Here is a 19,463-nt window from a genome sequence, read left to right as displayed (position 1 = left end):
ATTAATGAAGAAAGATGCTTTTAAGCGGGTGTAGTTTCAACATGTACCAGCAGAGGCTAACTGGGTCATGCTAACCAGCTAAACCTTGTTTGGATTGACACTAAAACTCCTTCATCTCATAGACGATTGGCCTTGTTCATCTCCCACAATCCATTTAGCTTAGTGTGACACAAAAGGGTTTAGGAACAGGGCTCGGTTTGCCCACACAATGTGTTCCTGGGGAACAAGTTCAAAGCACGCAGCACACTCTCTCTCAGAGAGTCGAGGTTAAAATGGAGAGGGACAGTAATTGACTAAAATAAGGAGATAATGGACTGAAGAGGAAAAACAAACATTAGATGGGTTGGCTGATGTGGACCTCAGTCACGTAGGAGGTAAAGTCAAGAAACAATATGAAAGTAAAAATATAAATGGGGGAAAAAATAGTGAAAGAACAATTGTGCCACTTTGCCATTTGAAGCCATCTATATGCTACAGTTCTCCTAAAAGTTGAAAAGTACTCCTTTTTAACAGAAATGCACATTTAAAAATTAAGAAAATGGACAAAAATACACGTGACTCATCCTGCACTACAGATTTTTGTCCAGTCAAAAATCAGGCTCTCTAGAATTATTATGCATCACCCTAAACCCCCATTGCTAAGACTAATAAGTAGCAAATCATGGGTCATAGCTGTGATATAACAAAATCCTAAAGTCTATTTTCTTTTTTCATTAAGTCATTTAATGTATTAAAACTTCCTGTTTCAACCTGAAATATGGCAAATACAGGAAAAAAATCATCCACTTTATGTAAGACAGGGATCATTGAAAACTCTCTTCAGGTGTTTGTGGCCTCATATTTACTGCAGCTAATCCGCCCTTTTTTCAGCATTCGGATGTGTGGCCTTAATCAAAAATAACACCTCTGTACTCTAAACGTGTGCAAAAGTGCAGCATGGAGGGCGGTGTGTGTAAGGGCATAAAGCTGTGGTCAGGGTAAAGTGCAGCTGATCTGTTGTAAATCATAATAAGGATAGAGTGCTTGGGAGATGTGGATTATTCCTAATGCACCTTCATTAACCTAGTAGCAATCAGCACAGCCACTAAGCCTGGTCGAGAGAAGAAAAACCCCCACCAACATGTGCGTGTGCTAAACTGAAGCAGAGATCAACGCACCCATAAACATGCTTTTGTTAAGCATTTACCTACTGTGTATTTGCAGATGTTGATATGAGTTTACACACAAAGGTTTATGAAATAAACCAAATCTCTGTGCGGCAGAGAAGATCAGGAAGCAAGGACACCTGTGTATATACAAGCGCCTTCCTCTGCTGATGTGCACAATCACGCCATTAGAGATGGACGAGGCAAAATTGTCCATAATTTAATGCTTGTTTACTGACACACTCTGCTTTTTTAAAGCATTTGTATGCAAATTCCTCGGAAAGCGAGTGTGTTTTATTATCTGTGGTCGAAGGCGTTTCCTGTGCTGTGGCTCGTGGACCAGCTGACTCCAAGTGTGTTTAGCAAACAAGCCCAATTTAGCCGCACAGCCGAGGAGTCACTCCAGTCACTTCACATTAGCGTCAGCTACGCCATTAAAATTAGCATCCCGTTCACTGCGCCCTGCCTGCCCTCAGCCTGCCTCCCAGACACGACCATCGTGTACAACAAAAGAGCTTTCAGATCTTAGTCACCTCTACTGCTCCTCTTCACAAGAACAGCTTTGGGAAATCGCTTTGTTCAGAGATAAACACGTTCTGTTGTAATTAACGCTTCTGTTTGTGTTGTTTCGGCTGTTTTAAACCTCACTTCATTGGTGATGAGCAGGATGGGATCTGCAGACCTTTTTCCTTTGCAATTGAAAGAATGTGAGTACCTGAGTGAGTAGGTAAATGCAAGACCAGAGTTTATCGTACCTTCTCTGAGCGACCGTTGTTGAGGCTCAGGCTGTTGACTGCCGCTACTTTGGCGTCCAGAACCTGCTGTTCTCTCTTTAGCTGCTCCTTCATCTGTCGGGCCTCCTGGAAAGCTTTGGTCACTGCCTCATGGTCGTTCAGGTAGCCGCCGGAGGTGATGGATGACAGCAGGTCTGAAAGCATGACAGGTATGAGTGAGACAAAGCACAGGCATAAGACAAGAGACTGTAAGACAGCAGATAGGTAAAGCACATAAATGTGTCTTGATGTAAAGCAGTCATTTTCAAATCACCAATTTTCATTCCCTGTTAGCAATTTTGTAATGCATTGTGACAAGTGCCTTTGTGGTTGCCTTCTCAGTGAAGGAGGCTGTATGTATATGCCTACCTTTTGCCTTCAAATGTTGCCTCTGTAGGCAGCTCACTAGGTTTTGAAACGGAGCATTACTTTCACACAAATAAAAGATAAGAGATCCAGTTGAAAACAGATGCTGACGCCTGATGAAAATCTCCCAAATCTACATTTTTTACATTGAGAGATTTGCTAAAATGTGAAATTTGTCTTATATCCCACATATATAAATGCAGTCTCTCTCTCTTTCTCTCTGTCTGCCATTCCGTAAGCTTTTATTCAGACCAAAGCTCATGGAAATCTTAAAAGAAAAAAAGAGAGGAGATTACTTATATTAAAGCCATAAGCGGCCTAATTTGGCCCATTCCGCAACATCTGCCTCCGAGCATATCAAAGATGTTTCCAAGCATCTTTTCATGGCTATTATTTGTATTATTCTCAGCAGCTTAACCGCCCAAGCCGTTAGCCGCATCTGTTGGCTAGTGTATGTGTGTGGTGGAGCATTATCTTGCCAGGATAGATCTAACAAAGACCTATGCTAGATTATGAGTCTTTATCTGCCCTAATCCGGTCGCTAATGCTGGATAGGATGGATTAAATGCTTTCATTTGAAATGACAGAGTAGGGAACTCTTTTAAAAGTCATATCTCAGGAATCTGCTAAAGTGGCCACAGGTCGCAGGGTGTGAGAGTCAGCACACTTCCTGACAGTCGATTTAATAGGGGGTAAAAAAAACGTCTGGAGTGTTAATTGAGAGCACTGACCCCACTAAAGAGAGATGGTTCTTACATTTAAAATGACTTGTTTAAAGAAGAGATGACTATCAGCCTAATAACACAAAACATAAACAGTATATCACTTTTAACATTACAGCGACCTGAAGAGTGAAACTTTCTTTTGGCTTCTGAGGAAATGCAAGGGAGAGTGATTGCCTTAGAGGACACAGTCCTTGACAGCCCCTGTTGTGTTTCTGTGGTGACAGTGACACAAAAAGAAAGGGACGCATGGGGTCGGGCATGCTGGAAAGTCTCAGGACAGATGTCACTTAGCAAGGTCAAACAGATAAGAGAGGTGGAGAACAAGGATGATGGAAAGATGAGGAAATTGCACAAAAAAGGGCGTTCAAAGGGATCTGTCAAATTGAAATATAAATATACATCCAGATAAACACACACACCTACAAACAACATTTTATGTGGGGCTCTGAATACGTCTTTGATATCACAATACTTCCTGACCCCTTAAAGATGTGCTCCAGACGGAATAATCATGGGACATACGGCACTTTCAAATGTAATGATCTAAAAGAACTGCTCGCCGCGTCATGTTCTAAAGGATTCCAGTGAAAACTTTACTTCCTAATCCATTTTTTCAGAACAAAAAACATCTGGGCGGCAAATCCACTAATCTGCTATTAAATCCCAGGATTTGTTGAAAAACACTACGATTACAGGGAAGAAGTCTGAAATGGCTAACTGTTGTGAGTAGGGGAGGCACGGGGAGGGGAGAATATTGCTTTATTGTGTTATTAATGTATGTTGTTTGTGCTGTGGGTGGTAACAGAGTTGTATAAGAGGCTTGTCTAATCTCAGCGCCTGTCAGGAAGGCTTGTGTTGCTCTATTCAGCACCTCTAAACAACAGAAATAAACGCCGCTAAACCTTCCCATCCGCTGTCTCGCTCTCTTTCGCTTCTAAACACAGCTGCTTAACAAGCTCTCCCCCACCATTTAGACTAATAAATGTTTGACAATGTGCCCTTCAGGCAAAATTAAATTCTACAAACCTAAAAATGTAACATCAATTACCGTCTCATACAAGAGTCTGTGCCAGCAGAAAAACATATCCAGGGAGTAGGAAATGCTCTTGAGAGATACATTCAGGGCAATATGTAATAACATTAAGCAGGTTATGCTGCGATTTGTGAGTGTTTATTGAATTGCAATGAACTGTGGAGGTGTGGGTACCTATGGAGCTGAGTCTGGACGGCGGTCCTCCGATGCTGGAGGGGGCGCTGTGCTTCAGGGACCCGGGGCCCAGCTTCAGGGCAGGGACCTGTGGGGAAGCGGGGGAGGTGGGTGACTTGCTCTCGGATGCCTTAGGCTTGGACGACAGATTCAAGGGCTGAGCGCCCTCGTCCTGCAAAACAGCAACACGTTTGGCCTGGTGTGATTTTTCTCCTCAGAGACTTGGGACCCAATCAAATCTCCCAGCAGGGTCAAATAAGCTGACCGCACGCCGAAATGTAGGTTTTCAGCGGATGCGGCCAGACCACAAGGAAATGTAAGATTAACTGCGGTTATGCAGGCCAGTTGAAAAACTTGCCAATATTGGATTGATGTTGCGCAATGCCATGGCGCAATAAACATGCAGCACACCCATGCTCAATCAAACAAGAGAACAGGGACAAAGCGAGCAAACCATGTAAAGAAACATGCTTAAGTGAGAAGATTCACACACATTTACCAAACATGTTGCGCATTGAGAAGAAAAAAACATACAAGCATACACACAAACACAGAATAACCAAGTATTCCATAAATATAAGCACAAATGATTATTTGATGCACGCATTCCAGCTTCAGATGTTCACAGATGTCAATTAGACTCAATTACATAATAAACAAACAACACTGTCTCTGTGCCTCCAGGTTACCAGTGGTGGACTCTATCCATACGTGTAAATGACTACTACCCAGATATCAACCCTGCTGACATTGTAATCACATCAGAGAAGGCACCATAGAGCCAATTAGATCTCAGAACGCAGATGCTGCCCTGTGCACATCATTAGAACATTGCAATGAAGGCCTAAACCTGTCTTAATTGCCATCAAGACCTTTCTGTCCTCACTATTGTTTTAACAGCTTCACAGCTCCATATCGAAACCACATCAGACCTTAGACCTCCAGGGTCTAATGACCTCACCAGCCCTCGCTCAAGCCACAGCTGTCAATCATCTTTGTCTGGCAGAGTGAGTCTTAGGTCGCCAGTATGCTCCCACTGCGGTGGGATCTTATATGTTCTAACATGGGGAGTGCAGCATCTGTACCGACACCTGTTTCTAGAGCCTTTCCGTCTGTCATGAATGGCCAGAAACACAAAAGCATTTGCAGCAGCCATAGAGGACAACCACATCTCTCAAAACTACAGTGTCTCCTCGTCTTGCCTCTGCAGTAGTACGAGCAGACATTCGCTCTCTTTAAGAGGCTGTAGGCAGCAAAGCATCATGCTAGGTTTTGGAACAGGGCTTCTGAGGTCTGGAGAGCTTGATTAAGACCTTTCCCTCAGTGTGATGGGCCATAACAGGATTGTCCTCATTAGCGCTGTTCTCAATGGAAAGGGAACCAGTGGGATGTGGACTCCATCATAAGGGAGACACACAAAAGACCCTACTCAATGAGAACACTAAGACGCGATTGAGGAGAATACTGTATCATGACCCATATTGTGTCGGGTGTGTAGCGAGGCTGTATTGAAGAGGAAAACTGAATATTTATGACAGATAATGCCTGCCTCCCGCCCCGATGGTGGATTGTTCTTCGAGAAGCAAATCCTTGGGTGGGATGTTAGCCAAAGAGAATGTAGCTGGTGAGAGGAGAACTAATGAAGACTGGCAAAGCCGTGTGAGAGGAGGAAGGCTAGCTTTAAGATCCGTCATACATTTTACAGGAGCAGACAACTCAAATACAAAATAAATAAGCTTAAATCTCATATAAAATGAGATATAAGTCACTTAGAAATCCAAAACCTAAAAAAACCCCGTAGGAATGAACAATAACATGTCGGTGCCAATAGCCTCATGGTTAGTGTGTTGACATAACAGCGCTACTGCGCTCAAGGCGACCTGAGTTCGATTCCCGTCTCGAGGTCCTTTGCCGATCGCGCTCCCCTCTCTCCTCCCAGTGCTTTCCTGTCATCGCTCTACTGTCCGATCTCAATAAAAAGCCCATAAAAATAACTTAAAAAAAGAAATTACCAATTGTCAATACTTGAAGCGATCGGTGTGTTGCAACAGCTTGAGGTTTTTTACACTGGAAGTGTCAAAGCTCAGAATACTGACCATATATAGCAATTTCAAGAGAAATCCTAAAGCCAACTGAGCCTAAGTGAAGGAATGAGGGTGTGAGGGTTTGCATGTGTGAATCCGAGTAGGTCACAGAGTGAAAAACGTGATATAGCGACTCTGTGATGCACCTGAGTTGTGAGGCTTCCCCCAGGGTAAAGCACTTAAGCTTTGTACGCCTCAGTCCAACCAGCTGTCTGACACATGGCACACGTCTTAAAATGAGAGAGTGGCAACTACCCCAGGGCAGCAAACCTGAAATATACATGCTTGCCCCTTCATGATGGAAAAAGCTTGAGAGAACAAACAAGAGAGTCGTGATTGAGGAAAAATTTGGAGAGGGAAACGGGAGGTTTGACTCCACTTTGAGATACTTGACAGGGAATATGAGAGAGACAGAAAAATATATTTAAGGAAAAGGTCATTTTCTCATGGCTCAGTAGCTGCGGAGGCCTAGCAGGTGCAGGCGGCACTGCCAATTATCTGTATTATCCCTATCCTTCTTCTTTCTCTCCATTTATTTGGTCACGTGACAACAAAGGACCAAATGTTTGAGGAAACCAGCCTTCATTAGCCTTTGACACAGTGAGCTGCATGGGGCCAGGCCCAATTGATGGGGACCGCCAAAGCTTTGCTCTGAGATTGACAGACGGAAACATATCCTGAACTCTTCCTCTATGCAACAGGCATGTGGTTGAGCTCCAGGTCTGTTCTCTTCTCTGTCCAAACAAGCATCGGGCTCAACCGAGGCTCAAGGCCGGAGAGGGAGTGGGCAACAGGCCTTCACACATGTTTATCCAGCCCTGGCCGCCCCACGGTCCAGCTATTGTACTGCTGAGCGGGACAGAATGGGCTTGCAGGGGTGTCCGGGCGTCTAGAATGACCAGCACAGCAGGCGGGAAGAGAGGCCAGACAGGCTGCTTTTATTTCTGCCCTGCCTGATATTCATGGAGCTTTATTCCGCTCAGATAGCTCTGGCCTCCTGCTGCCACGCTGGCCGAAGGGAACGATACCTGCTCAGAGCCTTATACACTATCGGAAAAAGCACAACACAGTGGTGGTAGCTAGACTTCGGGTTCGAGGACCAAGGACCTTCAGAAGCTGCCATAACAAAGCACTTGAAATGGAACAATGCAATGAGGCACGGAGAACTGAGGGCATAGTGCCAGCTTGCACAAGTTATGGGTAATCAACCAAAAAACCATCAAAACCAGTACATACAAAGACTATTAGCTCTGGATGGTAAATGTAAGCAGTTGTTCCAGCCTAATACGCATCCACAAACACATACCTTGGGCTTTGGTGGTGGGGTGCTTCTGTTTTTCTCGCTCTGGCCGCTGGTGGGCGAGAGTGTTCCGGTTGCCAGGTTGGCCTGAGGCACTGTGCTGTGTTTGGCCCCCGGAGACACCTGCATGGCAGCTAGCTGAGCTGCATACAACTGCTGCTCAGAGACAGAGAGAGATAGAAAGAGAAAGAGAGGACAGACAGAGGGAGAAGGGACAGAAGAGTGGATGAAGAAGAGAGAAAGGCCCATGAATAAATGAATACATAGAATGCACAAACAAACAAAAAGAAGAAAAAAAAAACAGGCTAAAAAGCTGGTTTGGCCATTAGTGGAGAGGGCTGATGGTTGTTTATGTGTGAGGGGACAGAGCTGTCACTTTATGTTCCACCATCCGGCCTCAAGGGGCTACGCTAACAGCTAGCAGACGCCTGAGTGAGACATGTCCCCGCCAAGGTGCATCCTGGGAAAAAGCACACTCACCATAAGGGTCATATTCACTAAGGAAAGAAAAGACTGAAAAAAAGTGCCTCTCAAGGTGAAAAACTGGTGAATGTGTTTATGTAAAGAGAGAAGTTGTGAATCTCTTTGCCACTGGGAGTGGAAACAAATGCCGGACCCCCCGTTGATTCTTTTACTCTTGTTTAAGAACGCACACCAGGACAGGAGGACCCATGAGAAAGCGCTCTTAAAACTCGAAAACATATCTGCCAGCATGATTCAATGAAACGCAGCATACTGCGCTTTGACAGAATAAACAAACATTTTGCTCCTTTCTTTTTCTGCTGTTTAAAATTTATTCATTTAGTGGCCAATATATTGGCTGATCTTAAAAATGGCAAAATGTGATTTTTGACTAAATGTATTGTCATGCATATTTACATGTACATATCAATATTTTATTGGCTTATAGGGTCTTTAGATGTGGATATCTGCATTACCCCTCCAACAAACAAGTATTTATCTCAAACAATAACATATCCCAACTGTTAAATGCAGAGCTCATTGATGTGCTCCTCAACAATGTATTTGTAGAACCACAGAACGTTTCTACGGTAACAGGCTGACAGTACAGCGGCTGGACATCACGTAAAACATATTCCCGAAGCTGTTTGCACAATTCCTGCAATAAGTGTGTTTGTGCGGCTTTCATGTGCAATTTTGTGGACTTTGAGGAAAGCTAAGAATGAAGAGAGAGAGAGGGGGCTTTTATTGTATTTGTGGGAAAAGATGAGGAACCAAATCTGTGTTTACAGTAGCAGCAGAGACGGGCTGTTTTTTAAATTGTATTTTTCTCTTTAAGGTTTGGAAGCGAGTGGCTGTTTGTGAGTAAAACTTCCGTCCTTCTGTTCGTCTCTGGCTGCCAGCCACCAGCAGGAAACAAAGACTGGTTTATGCAAATGTCCATGGCAGTTCTTTCTCTCCCTCAACCTCGACAGCACATTCTCCACAATCTTCTGTCGGCTGTATCTGCTAGAATTAAATATTTCTATCAGATGAGAACACACAGAGATTAACACACCATCATGCTGAGAGACATATCTCCACACAGAACATCTCTATCCACTCACACTGGCTTTTATCTGCCTAAATTTGCACCTCAGAGAGCTAATAAAGTTAATAAGTACTGATTTTTTCTTCAATTACAGGTCACTGCTATATTAACTGTATGCCTAAAAGTAGGGGCACAGCGATATATATATATATAAAAAAAAAAAAAATCTCTGATATGTATTTAATTATATTTGTTATGTCCAATATGATGGATAATATTAATCAACACTGTTTTGCCTTTAGTTTTTTAATGTCTACAGTAAGTAAAAATAGATGTCTACAGTAAGATTAATGTCTACAGTAAGTAAAATTAGACATTTTAGAGACCTTGCATAGAAACAATATGCTGTTTGTATGGAATTTTTAAACAAACATCGCTGGAATATTAGAATTATTCCAACACTAAACTGTATAGTCGACTTTTGTCCTACAAAATTTATTTCGTTTAACATCACAAAATAATCTCAGCTCAAATTCATACTTCTTTATGTTAAGTAATGAGCATGCCATTGTACAGTCAGTGGGTCATTATCTTTAAAATAAACATTCTAAGCGTTTCTTCTATTTGTAATCCTCACTCTGGTTGTGCACTACCTCAACACACATTTATCTGAGCTTTCTGATCAGGAGGTGACCTCAGTTGTGAGCTGTAGTCTATGCAGGGGAGCAGGACATGAAATAAAGCTCTTGTTGGTCATTTCTGTTCAATTACTCCCACCATGGCCCCTGGTTGTGTGTGTGCCTGAGCGTGACATACGGCCCCTGTCGGAGCGTGCCCTGCCTGTGTGTGTGCATGAGAGGGCGAGATGCTCCGTGTCCGGTCCGCTGCATCAGACTGCTTTATTTTCTTTCTGAATTGATTTCTATTGCAGGGCCAGCTCTTGTCAGTCACAACCGCTAGACCGACACACATACACTGCACTTCCAACAGGGGCTGCCACTGAACACGCTCAAAGCGCTGCCACCCCGTCGTCAGCGTGAGCAAACAGGAAGTGACAGCACAATGCCCCTCGAGTGCCCACGGGCTCACGTATGCACACGCAGCGAGAATGGGGGATGAATGGGTGGCTGATCTCAAAAGTGGGGATGTAACAGAAGAATTTAAATGTCAGCCTTACGCAGAAACACACACACAGAGGTGCTGAATGGGGGAGGGTGTATCAGTGAGGGATTTGATAGGACTCTTGACTCCTTCAGTCAAGCTGCGTCCTTTTGAACTCTTAAAGCTTCTCCCCCTGTTTCTCTCACTCTCTCTCTTTGCTAATCCCCACAGAGTCGTCTTAGGCCAGCTCTAATTCTCTAACTAGAACTCTGTGTGTGTGTTTAAAGGCGACAAAGGTAAGAAAACACACACCGTCAACACAGAGGAAACATCCCAATGGGAATGCCAGTCTGGGATGCTGCACCAGATTTCAGGCCTGTCCGTTCTAGCAGGTCAGATGTGACTGCATTAAGTAGTGTGTGTGTGTTTGTATGCGTGTGTATGCAGGGTGACGGGAGGAGATAGATTGGCATTTGCGCTTTAACTCGTAAGGCTGATTGGAGAGTATTAGTGTTGGTGACACATGTTTTAACAAAGCCACCCCCCCATCCTCGCTAAACCCCCATCCCCTCCCTGAGCGCAGGAAGACGGGCTGCTGTCAGCGCTATCCGTCGGAGTGGATCTGCGTGTCTTTATGTGGCTGAACAGACATCTCTCGCTCTCCAGTAATCCCCTGCTTTACTCAGATTATGAGCTTCTTTTCCCATCTTGCTTTGTTGTCAAAATGGAAGCAGTTCGGAGTGATCCTCTAAGCTATTGTCGTTTTGGTCAACGCTAACTATTGTGGGTCTCATGCTTTTTTTCTTTGCCGTCGTAAATTCTTCTTATTCTTGTCATACATTTTTTTTTTGGTGCTAAAATAAACACTGGCTGTCGAGTTCTGTGCCGTTTTGATTAGTGCGCCAGGCGGGATGAACTTCGACATGAGTTGCGTCTGACTGAAGCCACTGCCAAGAAATCTCCCTCCCTAAGTGTCAATTAGTGCTAAAGCTAGTGCTTACAAAAATACAAAAGCCAAATTAAAATCTATTGTGAGGTAGGATAATTTTTTCTCTTTTCTGCTTAATTATTTTTTCGAATTGTCGGTGAAGAGACTCAGTCCTCAGTCCAGGTTTTAGGTCTGCTTGTGGGAAGCTTTGAGTCAAAATAACATTCCCATTGTGTGATACGCTGGGAATGTTATGTAAGCTTATTATGTTGTGGTGCAGATAGGGCAAGCTGGACAGGATCAATCCAGCCATGCTATCTATTAACAGTGTCACTGACTTCATCGAGCTCGGACAATGCCACCAGATTGCTATCTGAAAGGAATTCACGGTGCTTATCATTGTGACCACACAAGTGCCTGTCAAAAAAAATAAATCGCTGGGGGTTTGAACTACAAATGGAAATACATGTACTGTTTCTTACGGCTGATAAAAGGCATTTAATACTGTCTCCCTCTCGCTTTCTCTGCTCGTTCTGCTGTGTGCTGCAGTAATCCGGTGCAATATGGTCCAACATCTGCCTCTACATATGATGGCTGACCTCCTCCATTGACCCACTTTATACCTCTTCAGTACTGCTGCTCACAGCTCGTACCTCTCTTCTACTCCTTTTCTCATCTCTCCCTCTTTCTTTATTCCCACATTTTCAACACGGTCATAGTCACTGTCCCTGCTTTTCAAGACCCCCTCGGCGTATATGTGTGTGGTTTTGGTGGGTTATGCAGGTTAATTTAGCTGGTAATAGAATATTAGGCCAGTGTGAACTGTGGCCGCAGTTGTGAAAAGTGGTTTTGTGGCCAGGTTTAAAGAATGCTGCAGTGACTAATGGCTAACACCTTGAAGATAGTGACCCCTGGTGCAATGTCTCCCTCTCACTCAGACACACACACTTAAAGGTCTTGTTTAATGCCCATTGTGTAGGTGAGCAGTCTCACACAGATGTGACTTTGTTCCTCTGGCGATTGCAGGTGTGTTGAAACATATAACCTAAAAAGAATTTCTCTGAATACACTGCAGGTGACAGAATGCATTATGTTTTCGGGTTGACATATGTATACATATGAAGAGTTTATTTGCAAAAAATGATAAACGCCACTTTAAAAAAAAAAAAGATTGCTGTGCATTATTCTCCACATATATCGTGATCTGAACCCTAAACACGTTTTGTCAAAAAAGCCAGTATTGTCCACATTCAAAGCATCACGAGTTCACATTTTACTGCAGAAGCCGACAAGCGCCCTTGTTGTTTTAGAACAGAAGCCGATAAGTCCATTCTAGCGAATCAGCACGCTGTATTCAGGTCAGGTGACAAGGCTACTTTCACTTTGAAAAGACGTGCTAGCCGAGAGGAGTTTCGTCAAAGCTGACTAAAAGTGATCGAGGATGTATAATTTCGACGAACTAGATGAACCTGTGATATCTTCTTCAGGGCGAAAAAGGAAAATAAAAGCTGAAACGTTTTCACAGAGCCTTGCAAAAGCACCACGTTACAATGGTGAGGAAAAGCTCAGTATATTGTGTGTAATCACATCCACACAGTCTACAATCACAACAAAAACAATGTTTGTCATCTACATTGTCATCTGAGGAGATTACAAAGATTAAACTAGTGTTTTTTAAACTCTAAAACATGAAATGTGGAGTTATCTGCTTTTGGCAAAAAAAAAAAAAAAAAAATGACTGTTGGAGTTATCTGCTACTTTAAACATGTAAAAAAAACATACTTTCAAGGAACTTTAATTTTGTAAATTACCTGTATTTGTTTAAGTTATTATTTCTTAATCAAAACAACCCAACTGCAGTTTGATTGATATTACTTGAAAATGCGCAATAAAATGAACTCTTCATACATATATATATTTAAGCATTCCCCTAGCTCAAACAGTTTTATGCTAGAAAAGCCATGGGTTTGATTCCCAGGAAATGCAAACTGATAGAATCTTAAACGCAATGACTGCCAAAAGCATAAATGTAAATAGTATTTCTGGTCTTGCAAGCCAGATTCGTACCCACATTGAAAGTGTGAGCTCATTGGGCTGAGTGCGTGAACCACTGAACAACGGCTTGTGGAGTGACCAAAGCAAATATTTTGGGCCTCTCATCGTGTTGGGGGGTCTAAAGATGAGACGCGCAGACGCGCCGATTGTCCCAGAGGAAATCCAATGTGCTTCTGTCTGAGACATCTGTATTTAGGTTAGCCTTAGTAAATCATTTTCTTTGTGACAAAGCCGTAATCTCTCTCTCTGTGAATGTGTGTGTGTTGCAAGGGATATTTGAGGCTGGAATGAGAGAACAGTGGCATTGGATGTTGTTGTTGTTTCTTTTTTTTTTCCAGTTGTTTTTCTGGCGAAATCCAATTGTGCCTGACAAAGCTGTTCAATCTGGGATTTTTTGAATCTTAACACGAAGGAACATATGGAGACAAGCTCTGAAGCAGATAAAATCAGACGGGACAAGATTCTCGCAGTAAGCCAGTCATACGGAGCACAGCGGGGTGAGTGCACAGACAGCGAGGGTTTAAAAAAAAATAATAATAATTTTTTATCCTGTTTTATTACCTGTTATCCAGAGGGCACCTGGGATACCACCTGTTCCGGTGCGAGCACGTATGTGTGAGAGCTGTTTATACCTCTTACATATGCTTAATCTGTGATACAGACATGCAGGTGCGTACGGATGTGCAAATCCCTGTTAAAATTCACTGTGATGTGCATCTATTTTTGCTAATAGTGAGTTTGGCCTCTTAGCCAGGCACTTTAATGCCTGAGGGAGGTAACAGAGAGGAAGTGCCGGTCCCAGACCCTGTGGGCCCACAGGTTAATGCATCTCAAACAGCCAGGCTCTTAACCTGGTGACAAGGGGTTCAATGCAGCCCGTCCATACTGGGCCAGAGCGAGTCGGAATACAATATTCTTACACAAACACAGTGTAGTAGCAGATGTGCACCTCTATTCCCCCCTCATCTGTGTGATTTATGCTCTTCACCCCTCTCTTCTTCTCCTGCCAGAGACCAAACTAGGGAGGAAGAGGAAAAAGGACAGACGTGGAGATGCATGTTTACTGCGTTTTCCATTTCAGAGCAGCATAGTGAGGCTGCATTAGGGTTTGACTCTATTCAGACAGCCCATAATATCTTTTTGTGTTTGCTCTCTGTTCAGTGTCCCTCTGTGCTCTGTCCCCCTTAAAAACAGTTTCTATGGTACCCTTCGCTCCACAGTGAACAATATCAGCACCCCAGAGCCAGCAGTGCGGCATTCTCTCTCTGGGCTCCGGCCCCTCACAAAGGCCCATTTCTATGGCAACTTGCAGTTGGCATGAGGAAAAGAGTTGAGGAGAACAGTGGGCATTGTTGCTCTCTATCGGGATCACAAAACAAAAAAGGGGGGAAAAAACGAGGGGAGAAAAAGAGATTTTGTTTGAAAGGTTGGGAAAAATGCACAGAGTCGCCACAGCAAAAGGACGGACACACACACAGGAACACACAGAAAGAAACAAAACCACAAGATGGACGTTACCTGCAGTTGAAGAGGGCCGAGGCCAGGCGTCGCCGCAGCAGCCGCTGCCATAGTCGTAGGGATTAGCTGTAAAGGGTAAGGGTCACCTGAGGAAGAGACCATTATAGGCATGTCAGAATCTTTAGATTTTTTTTTACACATCACCCATCCCTTTCATCTCCCCACACTTCTGCCCAGGCTCTGGGCCCCATCCCCCTCTTCTCTCCTTCGATGGAGCGACAGATTCACTGCTTTCTCTTCTGTCGGTAAAGACCTCCATTGTGAAGTCCCCCCCTCCATTCTAATGAAAGGCTGATTGTGTGGCTGCAACTCTAATACCCCGAGCACAATAGCAGTTGAAGGCTAAGGCATGATAAGGAGAGGACGGTAATTAACGAGGTAACGTCAGCGCCCCGTCTCCTCGGGCCTCGCACAAGAGCCTCTGCGTTGGAGAGATGAATCAGAACACGAGGAGTGAATAGCGAGAGTTATTAGCGTACACCTGCAGATATGGGCTTTATAATTACACGACCGAGAGGTAAAGGTCAGTCCAGTTCGGCTAGAGGAGGCAGGGGGGGTTATCAGCATCACGCAGAAAAGGCCTGTGACATGAGAAACCACGAGTGTGCCTTCAAATCTGTCCTACAGTTTTTTGAGTTCAAAGTGTGACGAACAATGAAATGATGCTGATTGAAAAGGGAGAAAGGTTGGGAGAGGCGCTCGAAGAAAGAAGGGGAGAAGATGCATCTGCTCAATATCCAGATAGACGGTCTTAAAATATTTCAGATAAGTGACAGCATAATTCTGTTATTCTTGAAGAATCAATGATTTTTGGAGTGTGTGTTTTGAAGCCAGCATTGACGTGCCCTTCGCCTATGATATCCCACCATTCTGTGCATGCAGTTTGACAGTTGGTGGAAAGAATAAAAATGGCATCTGATGAAAGTAAAGTAATTAATACATTTAATTACTGCATTACTGCTTTATTCCAACTGAAATGTAACTTTTAAAGTGCATGTAAATGCACTTGTTGATTGGGCAGCAAGGCAGAAGGCTTCACTTTTGGATGCTCCAGAGTATCTGTACAAGGGGGTTTGTAGAGGAAGTCGGAGCTTGTCTCAGTAAGCAATAAACCAGACGCTCCTATCAGTGAGTCCAAAACTTTTTTCCCATACACTCCTTCCCTCCCCCCCCCAAAATACTCATCCGCTAGGTTAGAGATTGCCCTGGACCCGGTTCAAGGATGTATTCTGGGGAGATGTGTGTGTTTTGTCTTTTTTTCTCGTCTTTCTCTCAGTCCCTAAACAAACACAAATATTCCAGCTATTTTATGTCTCTCCCGGGTACAGCTGTAACAAAAGAGCAAAACTAAGGAAAGCAAACATGTTGCTGTTGGCGAGGAGGCAGCATCTTCAGACGGACTGGAAGAGCTCCGTGGCCTGGCTCCGGGGAGCAATGGGTGGGAACCAGCGTCCCCTTAGTCCAGACCCTGCAACCGGAGGGATTTCATCCCCCTTTTTTCCGGTCTGGTTTTAAGGGGTTCAAATGATGGCTTCCTCCCTCGTGAGCAGGCACTGTAATGGTAACTAAATGACATGCGTAATTGAAATTTTGGGCAGGGTTTGATGGTGCTGCTGGCTGTAATTGAAATAGAGGGTGTATGGTTGGGAGAGAGGGGGCCTTCGGGAGGAGGAAGAGGGAGGGGGGACTTGTTTGGGAAACTGTGAAGCGCAGTGGGCGGAGCTGGAGATGCGGACCGGTCCGTCTCACAAGGGAGATGTACATTCATGGGTGTGTATAAGTGTGCAATCTATGCGATGTGTGTGTGCACGCGTACAGTTGGAGAGGAGTCGGAGGCGTGTGCGAGGCGTATTGGACGCGTGTTCTGGCGGCCGCCCGTGTTAATATGAAGAAACCTGGGGCAGGTCACTCTACCCCCCCGTGAGAGCGCGAGCGTTCTGCTGCTGCGCTGCTGGCACTTGCCGCCTCGTTTCTCGCGGTAAACAACACATTGCTTCACAGTTGGACTGCTACGGCCAAAAACACAAACCCCAGAGGAAGTTTTCTTTTTTTTCCTGTTCCTACTTTTGAACAAGAAACACAGAGACACAAAAGCAAGTGAGTTTGTCTAGTCTGAGAGTCTGTCGTGTGCGGGAGATGACGGGCATCAGTGGTGTTGGCTGATCTTAATAACACACCAGACAGGAGGGAGATGCTGCCCAACATTGGGTTGAAGACTCCGCTTTCAGCAATCTGGTTTGAAATCTCTAGTGTGAACAAAAAACTGGACTGAAGTCTTTCATTTTACAACCCATCACTGAAATGCTGCTTTAATACTCACTGCAGCCTGGTTTGTAGTTGAACCCTGGAGGAAGTAGAAATCCTTGTTGTGCTGCAGCGGCCGCCAGAGTTCTCTGATCTGGAGGGAACACGGGTATCATCAGTGGAGGCAACTGACCTTGAACCTGCTGAAGAGACAGAAAGAAAACAATTAAGATGTTGGTCACAAACAAAGAGTCTAGCCAAAACAGGTCAACTCTGAAGAAAATCCTTCAGACCACCCACAGTTTGATCACTGACCAGCTAATGCCATATTGGACATGAATTGGCATCATCTATTTCATATTTTCTTCACTTAAATGGTTTATAAATGCAGAACGACTTGTAGTTGGCTGCTTTACATGTCAGTTAGACTTCCTGTCTAAATGGATGTTTTCTGGCTAGAATAATTTGCAAGGCGGGCCACCCTTTGTCTGGCCAGTTTACTCCTAGGGAGAGTTTAAACACTGTGCTTGTCCAGCAACTGTCACCTGAGGACAAGTGAGGTGTGGACGGGTGGCTCTTGGGATAGTTGGTCCCCTTGATTATTGTCATGTGAAGGAGCTTCTTCACGCTCTGGCAACAGCTGGCCTCCATTTCTGCAGAGGACCATGCTCGGCAACTCGCCACACCACTTCATAAGGTTTCCAGGATTAAAAAAAGGAGGAAGGAGAAAAAAAAACAAGCCAGAGACTTTGGCAAAGGGAGAGTCTTGAGACACACAGGCCCAAAGAAGAAGAGGACAGATGGTTCTACTGACGAGAAAAGCTCCAAAAGTGACAATACTGTATATATGAAAGTGACATGCTCTGAGAGCAGAGGAGACGCTTTATCACAGCAGCCAGTCGCGTGTTAAGATGAACAGAGGCTGAGGGTTTTTGAATTCCTACCACAGAGCAATCATTCCTCCATTTTGGTTAACCACAAACGGCAGGCCTCCTGTTCCCAGATCAGGAAGCAGTAACGTTTTATTGTTGCATTTCAACAGGACCCCCCACGGGCTTGTGCGGCTCTAACTTCCAGTCCTAATTGGACATATGCTCCTCTGGTTCTGCCTGTGTCTCCTCACCGCGAGCTACAGCTCTGTGGCCACAGTAGCGTGTGCTAGCCAATGCGCACGTGTGTGTTTGTGTTCTCTGGTGGTTTTGAGCAAGGAGTGTTTTGTGGCAAATTACAAGCACACGCTCTTCTCTTAAACGCATAGACATGTAAGCAAGTGTGTGTGGGTGCATATGGAATTAGAGGCTCGTGGATCTCCTCAAAGCGTTCGAACACACCGTCATGCTGTTCTCTATTCAATCAATGTAGCAAATAGCATTACCCACGCAGAGTAGGTGAGGCTGATATTGACATTTTCAGGCCAGTTAATGCAGTTTGATGCATCCAGTTGACATGCATCATGAATTAGAGAACAACAGGACTAAACTTTATAGTTGCTTTCAAAGGAGATTTAAATTGAAGGCCTTGAATGGTTAACATCACCTGCAAAGCATCTCTCACTTTGGCTGGGACCAGGAACGCATGACGTGTTCAAAAGTAGAGGGCCGAAACAAAGAAGACTTAAGAAAAATAATCTTAGACTGGAACAAAGTACCTCAACTGTAGGGATTGGATAGGTTACCGTTAAACTAGTAATAGTTTAGGGAAACACTCAATTGCACCTAAACACTAATAGAAGGAATCCCTTCTTGTCTAACGTACAAGAAAACTGTGGAATATTCTAGCTTACGACAAAAGTGTCAACTCCAGCTGCAAGCTCTGTAAAGCTCTATTAATCAGCCAACAGCTGGCTGTGGAATTCCATACTGGCTCCTTGAACTCTCTAGTCAGAAGAATGGCTTACTTGAAAAGCTTTTAAAAACTTTTAGAAAACAGAGGAATCTATCCTGTTAATTGGGTCTGAATGGGTTTTACAACCGATAAATGTCAAATGAGACAAAAATGCTCTCTGTTGACTCATCCTATAGACTAGCTCCACGAAAAAAAAAAAAAAAACCTAACAACTGTTTATCTATTTATACACGAAATACAAAAAATCCAGCTAGAACCTTAACCAAAGCCCCCCACCCCCCACCCGCCTAATCAGCCTTAAGAAAAATTTATGGCAGAAGCAAAAAAGGGAAAAAAACTGTCAAGGATAAGAAGAGAGTGGCTAACTTTGCAACTTTCATAGTTGATATGAAAAGAGAGAGAGATAGAGAGTGAAAGAGACCAAGAAAGAAAAAAATGCTGAAAGAAACAAACGGAAAGGGAAAAAGTGGAAAGTTGGCACCAAACTGAGTCAGAGCCTCTCGCCAGGCGGCACAGCTTGAACCTAAAGCTTTTTGAACATAATGAAGATGTGCAGATAATTAACATATGCAGTGTGAACAGGTTTGCTGGCACAGAGGAGAGAAAAACTCTAAGGTAGAGCTATTATTAGGGAGTAATTTGCTCTAAGAAGTAAATGAGTGAAACAATAGCTGCCAGCA

The 19,463-nt window shown here is 44.0% G+C and overlaps 1 protein-coding gene across 14 annotated transcripts in view; it reads right to left on the bottom strand.

Moving 5' to 3' along the window:
- sox5 (SRY-box transcription factor 5) overlaps positions 1 to 19,463 on the bottom strand; it is a 243,265-nt gene that overhangs the window by 7,961 nt on the left and 215,841 nt on the right. For 10 of the 14 annotated variants that reach the window (XM_058773716.1, XM_058773720.1, XM_058773714.1 and 7 more), the window contains 5 exons: positions 17,015 to 17,141; positions 14,695 to 14,780; positions 7,607 to 7,756; positions 4,217 to 4,388; positions 1,901 to 2,073 (listed from right to left, as the gene is read on the bottom strand). In XM_058773716.1, coding sequence (XP_058629699.1) covers positions 1,901 to 2,073; positions 4,217 to 4,388; positions 7,607 to 7,756; positions 14,695 to 14,780; positions 17,015 to 17,141 — 708 coding nt within the window. The remainder of the gene's footprint in view (positions 1 to 1,900; positions 2,074 to 4,216; positions 4,389 to 7,606; positions 7,757 to 14,694; positions 14,781 to 17,014; positions 17,142 to 19,463) is intronic. The other 4 variants (XM_058773715.1, XM_058773727.1, XM_058773728.1 and 1 more) reach the window with 2 other exon arrangements.

The sequence above is a fragment of the Onychostoma macrolepis genome, chromosome 04 (assembly GCF_012432095.1).
Source record: "Onychostoma macrolepis isolate SWU-2019 chromosome 04, ASM1243209v1, whole genome shotgun sequence".
Taxonomy (NCBI): Eukaryota; Metazoa; Chordata; class Actinopteri; order Cypriniformes; family Cyprinidae; genus Onychostoma; species Onychostoma macrolepis.
The sequence above is the reverse complement of the archived record's forward strand: the minus strand, read 5'-3'. Positions and strand labels throughout refer to the sequence as shown.